Raw genomic sequence first — 11,804 nt, 5'->3', positions numbered from 1 at the left:
CTACTATCGTATAATCTTAAGATGCGTTTTGGGAATTCGAAGTGTCGAAAAAAGTGTTGTTTTAAAGAAAACAAATGAATCGTTAGAAAGCAGTTTTTTTTTTACCGTAAGACTGAGCTTTTGTGCATTGTCTTTGGTATCAATCCGTACTTTAATAATCAGTTTAAAATAATTGCATCATACCTTCGAATACTGCTTCGAACAGGTCGTCCTAATAGTGGAATTAAATAAAAAGGAAGGAAACTGAATTTGTTATTAGTTAAGGCTGTTCATACCTTAATAATATCTCCATTCCAGTCAGTAATTTTATTACTTCGAGTTTTCCTTATCGATAAAACAAAGGCGTACTCCAGAAGACTGAAGAACACAAAGGCGATACAGCAGGACAACCAGATATTGAGAGCAACTGTATATGACACACTGGGTAGCGATGATTGATACTGTTTGGTGATTATGGTCAGGAGGCTAGTAACTCCCAGAGTGATCCGAGCAGGAACGGCATCTGGTGGAATCCAAAATGTTAACATCGATATTATCACTATCAGTACGGTTGGGATGTACACATTCATTATATAGAAACTAAGACGGCGCTGCAAACTCAAGGTTCCTATCAAACGGGAGAAGTTGCCTGTTGGTGTAAAAAGAAGGATTCTTTTTATTAAAAACGCGCAACTTGAATCCGATGTTTTAATAACAGTGATTTAATCAATATGCATAAAAAATAAATCCTTATCTAAAACATATAAAACAATCTTTCCGTATTAAAATTTCAGTTTTCGCTCTATTTCTAAGCAGTTACCAATTGCATATTTTCCACGGGATGTTGATGTTGACAAATTGACAACTTCAAACTGAGGTAACACCACATGACGGCTTAGACGCAAAACAGTGTGATCATTCCACTCAAGTATTACTTCTTCTGTTGTATGGGTCACTAATAATAAAAATGAAGTAATTATTAATAAGCTTTTAGTATAGGAATTAGAAAGCATAGGAAAATAAGGGGGAAAGGTTTCAATATTTAAATCTAATAAGTCGATTTAAGTAGTTATTTGTTTTATATTTTATTTTCCTCCCGGAATCTCGGGCGTTTCGTCCCATAAACTCAAGAAAATCGACCGTAGTACCCACATTATTTCAGACACTAACATATACTATTAGGGTAGGTACCAAGAGATGGCAGCACTTGCCCGTCTCTTCATCAGTGCCGCCTATAATTAGTGATAGACATGGGCCAGCTATCTCTGATTGGTTACCGGTGGAGTTGAACTGCCCACGCAGTCGCTAAAAGTTAGATAGGGTTTAAAGGCCTCACCTATTCTCTATAAAGGAATAAAAGAGGATAGCTGATTTTTTTAAAAAAAAGGGATACTTAGAAAAAAGCTCAAAACAGGTTTGGGATGGATGTTGCACTTAATTAGCTACTACGAATATGAATTCCACTATAGCAAAGATAATTTTCTGTTTCCTTAACCTCTAGCTTACACGACAATAATGTACTATTAATTATTCCATCTCAAGTTAGGAATTAATATAAAATGGCATATTTTGTGTGGATTTTCTGCTAAAAGCAAATCTAAATTTTATTGTCGTTGACTTCGACATTTGTTAACCACAGCAAATTTAAAAGATGTTATTTCTTTCTAGAAATAACGAAGTCAAAGTTATATTATTTTCAGTGTTGTATTACCAGAATTCAGCTTTCTTTATTTAATAACTAAATAAAACGATTAAAACATGTGGTAAATTATGGTATCGAATTGTTATTTCGATCATTTATTTATTCAACAAAAAATATCATCTTTTCCTCAAATATTTGGCTCAGCGGCATATCATAGCTAAATTAGCTTCATAAAAATCTAATTAATTGATGGTGTGTCTATCTTACATTACGAAAAACCCTGCACTCCGTATGAGACCGACTACTCACTTTTACTGTAAAAAATCCTTACGAAACACTTTTTAATGTCAATGTTCTTCAAGTTTTAGACTGAAATTAAACCACGTCTTTCCAACTAGAGCATTGCCATTACCGAGTGAACTACGTTGGCTCACTCTACAAAAAACGTATTCGCTGATACTTCTAACATAAAAGTTTTATTTACAAGAGAACTGGAAAAGTAGTGCTGGCTGAATTCATTACTTCAACCTTTAACTAATGATCGTTCTGCTTCTAAAAAGTTTGTCACAACGGCATACTGGTGACTTGGAATTTAGATTCCAAGTTAACAGTGTTGCTAACTTTGGTAATACTTCATTGCTATACATATTCAAACCGGAACTGCCTTACTATTTCACTAAAGCGACATTTAGTTTGCCTTAATTTACCTTACATTGACGTTTATTCATTCAGTAAAATACTATGATTGATATATTAGAACACATTTTCGTATTACTTACAGCTCATGATAATGATTTTGCAGTGCTGAATGTCGTGAGGAAACCGACTAAGCTCCATATTGCAGCTCAGTTGCAAAGTCAATCTAAACATACAAAAAAAAAAAAAATTTTATTTATAACCCGTCACTCCATATTTAAAACTGTTTTCGATATTTCATATTTTTTATATTTTCTAATTTTTTTTAAAAACGTAGCATAGCGGGTTGGCTGATGGTTAGCGTTCGAATTTTGGTGAGCATTTTTGTGAAGATCTTAATTCACGCACGCACGCACGCACGCACACACACACACACACACACACACACACATGCATTAATAGAACAGACAAGAAATCTGGATCGGAATCTCCCTCTAGAGGGATGGGAAATCAATTTCTGCTGGGTGAACGCGCATACTGGAATAGCAGGAAATGAGAGAGCGGATCAACTAGATAAAGAAGCAGCTAGAAACGAATGGCTAGAAACAAATTACCAAAAGAACTTAAAATCTGCTATAAAAACACTTGCAGAAGAGAAAAGCCTAGATTTGTGGGAAGAAGAATGGAAAACATCAAAAAAGGGATCAACAACAAACAAATTCTTGCCAACCATCAGCCTTATAGCCATACGTATAATTAAAGGATACAGGACAATATATTTCGAGGCAGCTCGCATTATTGAAGCTCTAACAACGATCTGCCTGAAAATACAAGAATATTTATGAACTCACTTCGGGAAGATATATCGAAAGTTACAACATCGATCCAAATTACTACGAACGACCGCTTCACTACAGTAGGTGGCCTCACCCAGCAAAGAGAACCTATATTAAGGAGAAGGAACGCTCCGAAAGCGACGATTTTCAAATATACACTGACGGAAGCAAACCGAAGGGTTGTTCTTTCATTGCATACAACAGACAGTCTATTATACAAGAAAGCTGCTCTAGACTGCATCCTCTCTGTTCCAACAATCAAGCAGAACAACTTGTTATAGTTCAGTCACTTACATATCTCCTGGAATTAGAAGTCAACACCTCTCATCAAAAGGCAGCAACAATTTATAGTGAGAGAAGAAGCACTATAGGCGGATAAAAAACCAGAACAACCATATTGCATTAATAGAACAGACAAGAAATCTGGATCGGAATCTCCCTCTAGAGGGATGGGAAATCAATTTCTGCTGGGTGAACGCGCATACTGGAATAGCAGGAAATGAGAGAGCGGATCAACTAGATAAAGAAGCAGCTAGAAACGAATGGCTAGAAACAAATTACCAAAAGAACTCAAAATCTGCTATAAAAACACTTGCAGAAGAGAAAAGCCTAGATTTGTGGGAAGAAGAATGGAAAACATCAAAAAAGGGATCAACAACAAACAAATTCTTGCCAACCATCAGAAGCAGATTCCGGCTGAAAAGAGGCGCCATTTTTCCACGTTTAACCACGCTACTAACTGGACATGGAAAACTAAGACACTACTTACACAGATTGCATATCCTGGAACCGCCATCATGTATTTGGGTCATCCGGATGCCCCTAATGCAACATGTCATCACTTCCGGAAACAAGTGACCAGTATCAAAACAGAGACTCATCGGAAAGTATTACTCAGAATTAATTAAATTTGCCAATAGGATCAACTTCCAGTGCTTGTAATCTAACATATATTACTGATATTGTATGAATTATATGGTGTTAATATATGGATATATAAAAATATAAAAGAAAATATGAAGACTGATATAAAAATATAAATGTAAACATGAAAATCGATACAATATGAACACACCCACCCACCCACCCACTATAACTTAGCAGAAATGCAGTTATTACGATAGAGAAGTTTATTCCCGATGACGATGAATCAACAGACGAAGAAATCCACAAAACTTACAGATAAAGAATGGAAACTGATACACACTTTCCTGACGACGACTCATTTGCGACTAATGAATTCGAGTCAATATTAAGCTCAATGGATCCAAGAAAAACTCCTGGAGAAGACGGAGTACGTCGCTGCTTATTCCGTCTTCTCCAGCAGTTTTTCTTGGATCCATTGATCTTAATATTGACTCGATTTCATTAGTTGCAAATGAGTCGTCGTCAGGAAAGTGTGTATCAGTTTCCATTCTTTATCTGTAAGTTTTGTGGATTTCTTCATCTTAACAGCATTTCTCGAATTCACCGAATTGATAACAACAGTTTACAACAAATGCCTAAAAAGAGGACGATTTCCTTCAATATGGAAACACTCAAAAATTATACCTATAATCAAACCAGGAAAAGAAACATCCGACGAAATTAACAAATGCAGACCAATCAGCCTCATAAACGTTGCTGGTAAAGTACTAGAAAAACTTCTAATAAACCGAATAATGCACTACATCTACTCAAGAAACTTATTAAACAGCAATAAATACGCATTCAGACCTCAGTCCAGTACAGTAGACGCAATTATGGAGGTGAAAGAGTTCGCAGAACGCAGTCTACAGCAAAAAAAGACGTACTACTGATCTCACTCGATGTACAAGGAGCCTTCGATGCTGCGTGGTGGCCAGCCATAATCAATCAATTAATAGATTTAAAATGCCCTAAAAACTTACTCTACCTTACAAAAAAATATTTTTCTGACAGAAGAGCAACTATGACACTAAAAACCATAACTGTAACGAAAAAAGTCAAACGAGGTTGTCCGCAAGGTTCCTGCTGTGGGCCAGGTTTATTGGAACATCCAGTACGATTCGCTTTTAGGACTTCCTGTCGCTGCTGAAACAAACGTCATAGCCTTCGCCGATGATAATGATTCGGGGACTTGACGGCTTACAGTTAGAAGTAAAGGCCAACGAAGAACTCTTTAAAATTGCAGAGTGGGCACGCGAGAAGAAAGTGACCTTCAATAGCACCAAGTATAAAGTGCTCCACATCTCACGAAAAATATCAAAACAGCCTGTAACAGTGTTCCTAAACGAAGTTCTCGAGGTAGCCAGTGAGCTAAAATACCCAGGAGTAACAATAGACGATACATTCACCTTCAATAAGCACATCTCATATGTTGCCGAAAAAAAGCTTAGAAATAGTAAACCTCCTAGCTACGTCGGCAAAGATTAAGTGGGGATTAAGCCAAGGAGCGCTGAAAACGATATATATATATACCGGTGCTATACTACCACTGATATCGTATGCTGCACCTGCCTGGAAACATACACTAAAATCTAAGATAAACCGACAAAAACTAAACAGAGTTCAGCATCTTATAGCCATACGCATAATTAAAGGATACAGGGCAATATCTTTCGATGTAGCTTGCGTTATTGCAGCTTTAACACCGATCTGCCTGAAAATACAAGAATTATCTCTTATATATGAACTCACTTCGGGAAGATATATCGAAAGTTACAACATCGATCCAAATTGCTACGAACGTCCACTTACTACAGTAAGTGGCCTCACCCAGCAAAGAAAACAAATATTGAGGAGAAAGAAAGCTCTGAAAGTGACGAATTCCAAATATACACTGACGGAAGCAAAACCGAAAGGAACGTCGGTTGCTCTTTCACTGCATACAACAGACAGTCCATTATACAAGAACGCTGCTCAAGACTGCATCCTCTCTCTTCCAACAACCAAGCAGAACAACTTGCTATAGTTGAGTCACACACATATCTCCAGGAATTAGAACTCAACACCTTTCAGCAAAAGACAGCAACAATCTACAGTGATAGTAGAAGCACTATAGACGGCATAAAAAACCAGAACAACCATATTGCATTAATAGAATAGACAAGAAATCTGGTTCGAAATCTCACTCTAGAGGGATGAGAAATCAATTTCTGCTGAGTGAAAGCGCATACTGGAATTGCAGGAAATGAGAGAGCGGATCAGTTGGCTAAAGAAGCAGCTAGAAACAAGTTACTAGAAATTCTCGAAATCTGCTATAAAAACACTTGCAGAAGAGAAAAGTCTAGACATGTGAGAAGAAGAAGAAGAATGGAAAACATCAAAAAACGGATCAACAACGAAAGAATTCTTTCCTAGCATCAGAAACAGACTCCGGCTGAAACAACACTCCATCTCTTCAGGTTTAACCACGCTATTAACGGGACATGGAAAACTAAGACACAGATTCCATATCACCGGAATCACCATCGTGCATCTGCAGTCCACACCTTCAACAGACTGTTGACCACATACTTTACGACTGTCAGCTATTGGACTCCATCCGGATGCCCTTAATGCAACACGTCATCATTTCCGGAGACAAGTGGCCAGTGTCAAAACAGAGACTTATTGAAAACTATTACATAGAATTAACAAAATTTGCTAATACAATCAACTTCCAGTCCTTGCGATCTAACATAAATACTGATATTATGTGAATTATACTGTATAGTGTTAATATATGCATATATAAAAATCTAAATGTAAATATGAAAATTGATACAAAAATATAAATAGAAACGTTAATCAGTACTTGTAAGCTACATATAATATAAGCATTGTATGCAATGGAGCATGTAGGAATAAATTACCTCCTCGTAGGGTTACTATTGGGAGGAAAACGCAAACACACACACACACACACACACACACACACACACACACATACTAAATTTGAATGTTAACTTTGTAGATGGATTACAATAATTTCAAGTGTAACTGATTACCTCCCCACCCCAAAGTGTAGCTATGGTAAGCCAAATATTTTTTTCCTTGCAGAATAGCTAGGCGTACATAATAAGATCATAGATGTTCGTTTTACTTACTTATTGAAGAAATATACTGTTGAATCATTGTAGAGCCATAAGAATGCGTAACGGTGAATGATATTTGTGCTGTGACCTTCTAATGCATTCTTAAAGAACGTCTTGGGATTCCATATTTTGTTAATCCATTCCACATCGAGGTTTGTCTTTCTTCGTTTGAAAGGAAATTGTAGTCGGTGATCTTTCCACTCTGCTTCGTAATCAACAGTAACTGTGTAAGCCTGCAAATAGAAAGATAGAGGAACTGTTTTCGTTTCTTATGACAATATGTGATAGCGAAATACGTAAAATATGGAATCGGAGAAACATACAGATCACGAGATATCAGCCCCGTGCAATATTTAAATTTTATAAATAAAGTACAATGTGGATTGTTCATTTGAGCACAAGAGTTACTGAAGCATTAATAAATTTAATTTTTTTATATTGATAGTTAAATCATGACCATTTCCATCGAGGAAGCGGAAAAATATTATCCGAAACGGATATGGTAACAGCATTTCAAAAGAGATAAAAGGATACACGTGGGATTTTGAATTTAAGAAATATTAACTGGGGGGGGGGGAGCCAAGGAATTGTATAACATTGAAGAGTGTTATACAATCCCTAAAGCTGTTTCATGACTTTTTTTTTTTTGGCGTCTGTGTCGGGGGATGGAGTCATTTAAATTTTCATAATATTGTTTGTTATACTGAATATCTTACTATTTTCTTGTTTATTGGACATGCGTTTATCTAAAGTGTACCACGCACATTAATAACAGTTTCAAATATATTTGCATTTTCACTTCGACATCTTTAAATGAAAATCTACTAATCTGATTCGATATCATACATGCAGGTGCTTCAAAATGAGGTTACTGCTTTGATTTTTAAATGCAGGAAATGACCTAAAATATTATTATTATTATTGTTAATTTTATTTTTTATCGGAAGACATCACGCTGTAGAAGAGGGAATCTTACTCAAATTTCAGAATTTTCCATTAAAATTTCGAATGAAATTTAAACTGAAGAATATGAAGCATGTTTATGCGTCATATTCTTCAGTTTATATTCCATTTAGAAATGTAATAATCTCGAATAACTCGAACTTTACTAATACGTTATAAGAGAAGAAGATTAATGCAAGCAATTGTCCAACAGAAAATTCTGTAAATTATTGTTTTTGATTGTATATATATCATGTGCATAACACTAGAACTGTAGCTAGGACTCCAATCCAAACATAACCACAGTTTTTAATGTTCTGTTGTAGAAGTGCAAAAATGTTTGTCTCGGAATTCAGTCATTAGATAATAGTTAATACACATACGCATTAATGATAAAGAATATTGCATTAATTTACTCTTTAATGAATAGATTAAAGAACGTGAAACTTAGGGATTCATCTGAAATATGCCATATCGGCAAGATCAGGAGTGTTTAACATAGAGTCTGCTACCGATTGTAAATATGTAAGTTGTAGTCAAACATCAAAGACTGGGTTAAAACATTTATATAAAGTCAAATAACCAAATGCATGAGTGCGCACGCATTCCAACACCAATTGCCACGAACTTTGACCGTTTAAAATCAAAGACAAGTGTTAAACAGTTGTGTTGACCTACCGTCTGACTGTTTATCACGTCCGTTTTGGTTCTAATTTCTACTACTTAATTTCTAGAAATATGATATTAAACGGTCATCCTTGGAATTCAAATTTGAAACAACTATCGCAAACGATAGTTGTTTCAAATATTTGATTGTACGTTTCTGAAGTAGACTAATAGTAATGTACCGTATAAACAAATCAAATAAAATGACTTCATTTGTTAGTAATTTAATTCAAACAAAAGAAAATATGCAGGCTGAGGCTGCAATAATTTTCTAGGACGCGAAGGACCTTTATAAGGACTTTTCAACCCTATCACTCGCAGGTGATAGGGTTTTACATCCAGCAAAACTAAACCAGCCATAAGAACACACGCCATTAGCAGACATAATAACGCTGCATAGCGTAGTAGTTGTTTTTGCTAGAATTTCAAAACAATCTAACCTTGCAATAATTTTTATTTTGCTCTAAAAAAATAAAACTTTTCTGTATAAGTCTTAATTAAGTAACCCAGAGCCAGGTTTGATTTTGAAATAATCTTAAGAGGTCTCCTAATAAATATAAAGCAACAGCTTGGCATTTTTATTATTTTTATTTTTATTATATGCGATCTTTCAAGCGAGATAGTGCTTATGGTGTCAGATAGAATTCACATAGCTCTGATTTATGATACTAAGCGATATTAATAAACATTAACATACCATAACACTCTCGTCAACAGAATAAAGACTTGCTAGCACTAATCCAATCTTCACATGAACAGCATCTCCTGAAAAAAAAAAAAAGCAAACAAGCAAAAATAGCGGTCCTTTTTTCAGCAGGAAAACATCAAGCAGCGAATAAACATTTGAATTTTCGAATCATTCATCTAATGTTAAGATAGGAATTTGAAAAACAAGGCATAATAAAGAATAATCAATAAAACATAATAGAGATATAATTCTGCAACCCTAAAAAAAATACCTAAACACACAATATTACCGGCAATAATATGAGTGTTAGGGTTTAAGATCACAAGATGGTAGCAGTTGTCTGTTATTACGCCCTTTTTTTCCCGTTTCATTGATAGCTTGAACTCACTATGAGTGAAGACTGATGGGTAGAGACCGGGGGTGCCAGTCCGCCAGCCTTCGAAAGTTAGTAAGGACAAAAGGAGCTCCACCTGCTCTCTTTGAGAACTGAGTTTCAGGATTAATTTTTATTTTTATAAATCTGCATATTAATGTAATAGCCCTACGTTTGTTACTCGAGAGGTCGCACTGCGTTTTTGGACAACAATGTGAATAACTTATATATATATATATATATATATATATATATATATATATATATATATATATATATATATATATATATATATTAGGATGTAAAGCACATCTCACTAGAAGATGTATACTGCAATGCATTATGGGTGGGGTCACTACATTATGGGAAAATACTAAGAATAGTGATCAAAGCTTTACCCACCTTTACAATGAGTTGCCCTGGTGTTGTACCATCTTTAGACTTGAACTTTGTTTCAGGCGCAAACTTAATTGTTTGCATATTTGGGATTAGGTGCTAAAATAACCAAGCATATAAAATTGCTTGGTTATCCTAATATACAATATACCCAAGTTAAAAATTTATTTCCATCAATATCTCCTCCAGAGATTTTTATTAAAACTTAATACACCTTGTTGCAACTTATATAGGTAAAGTTGATAAGGCTTTGTATTACTAAAACCTTGGTATTTAGGGTCTAGCTACTCACTGAGGAGACCTCAAAAAAGGTTGAAACCGGTCTGGGTAGTGACCCCACCCATAATGCATTGCAGTATACATCTTCTAGTGAGATGTGCTTTACATTATGGGAAAATACTAAGAATAGTGATCAAAGCTTTACCCACCTTTACAATGAGTTGCCCTGGTGTTGTACCATCTTTAGACTTGAACTTTGTTTCAGGCGCAAACTTAATTGTTTGCATACTTGGGATTAGGTGCTAAAATAACCAAGCATATAAAATTGCTTGGTTATCCTAATATACAATATACCCAAGTTAAAAATTTATTCCCATATATATATAAGAAGATGCGATCTTGGTTGTAATCGGACCATTTGTAATGACAAAATTAATTTTAAAAATTGTATGTCTAGAGGTCGAGTTGACTAAAACAAATTATAGCTTTTAACGGAATCGTTGGAATTTTACAGAAAATGCCACAGATTTAGAGAGTCAATGAATAATCTAAATATGTCGCAGGCAATAATAGTTCTTTAGAACTCAACAGAAACATCGACAGTGTTTTTTCCATTATAACTACAGTATTCTTCGCTTATAAGAAGCGCTTTTTTGTACCTAAAATTTATCTGAAAATTAGGATGCGTCTTGTAAACCGATGCATTTTACGGTGCGTGTTGTACACCGATGTATTTGTTTATATATATACGCGGTTAGAATGAGTCATCGCTTGTTGGTAATGCGTGATCAGTTTGAATAGTTGCACGGTCTTTAACGGTCACGCATTTAAACTAGTAATCAATACATTATTATATTCAAATGTTTGTATAACCCATTCCATAGGTTATACATATATAGGGAAGGAGAAGCACTGTGGGCCTCCGCCTACAGAAAAAAATGGCACGAACTTGGAGGAAACAAGAGCAGCAATTAATAGAAGCAAATTTTAAAAAACACAATCTCTGCAGAAAACCGGTAAAAATGGCCAGAAATTGAAAATTAATTAAAAACGTGGATAATGGATCAAAGATCGGGTTGTGGCGTATCTATCTACAAAAATGATTATTCAACGAGCAAAATTATTGGCAACAGAAACATCATCGATTTTGCAATGTCGCCATCATGGTGCTTTGGATTCATGAAGAGAAATGATTATTTACGCATGCGTGCATAAACGAAAATAAACGAAAAACACGAATTCGAAAATGAAGTGAGTTTCACAGATTCAATATAAATGCTAGAAAACATGACAATTTTGAACTTTCACAGATAGCTAATATGGATGAAGTGCCTTGGACCTTTGATGTGTCCTCGAACAAGACTGTTGACTCCAAAGATAAAAAGAAATA

At 35.2% G+C, this 11,804-nt stretch overlaps 1 protein-coding gene across 1 annotated transcript; it reads right to left on the bottom strand.

Annotated features, from left to right (window-relative positions):
• Window positions 1-269: 269 nt before the first annotated feature.
• On the bottom strand, window positions 270-7,309 carry LOC150094214 (glycine receptor subunit alpha-3-like). Its single transcript, XM_090412422.1, has 3 exons — window positions 7,143-7,309; window positions 800-934; window positions 270-628 (listed from the first exon to the last, which is right to left on the bottom strand). Exons 1-3 carry the CDS (start codon window positions 7,168-7,170, stop codon window positions 270-272), a joined length of 522 nt encoding a protein of 173 aa, XP_090268548.1. The 5' UTR covers window positions 7,171-7,309.
• Window positions 7,310-11,804: the final 4,495 nt, after the last annotated feature.

The sequence above is a fragment of the Typopeltis vanoorti genome, chromosome 22 (genome assembly GCF_054136105.1).
Source record: "Typopeltis vanoorti isolate ZY-2024b chromosome 22, IOZ_Tvanoo_1.0, whole genome shotgun sequence".
Classification (NCBI taxonomy): Eukaryota; Metazoa; Arthropoda; class Arachnida; order Uropygi; family Thelyphonidae; genus Typopeltis; species Typopeltis vanoorti.
This window is presented reverse-complemented; position numbering and strand designations above follow the sequence as displayed.

Coding starts and splice junctions, on each gene's coding strand:
- LOC150094214 (XM_090412422.1), bottom strand. CDS start 7,170: ATGATTCAACAGTATATTTCTTCAATAA. Junction 935..7,142: donor ACAGTATATTTCTTCAATAA/GTAAGTAAAACG, acceptor TTTTATTATTAG/TGACCCATACAACAGAAGAA. Junction 629..799: donor CCGTGGAAAATATGCAATTG/GTAACTGCTTAG, acceptor TTACACCAACAG/GCAACTTCTCCCGTTTGATA.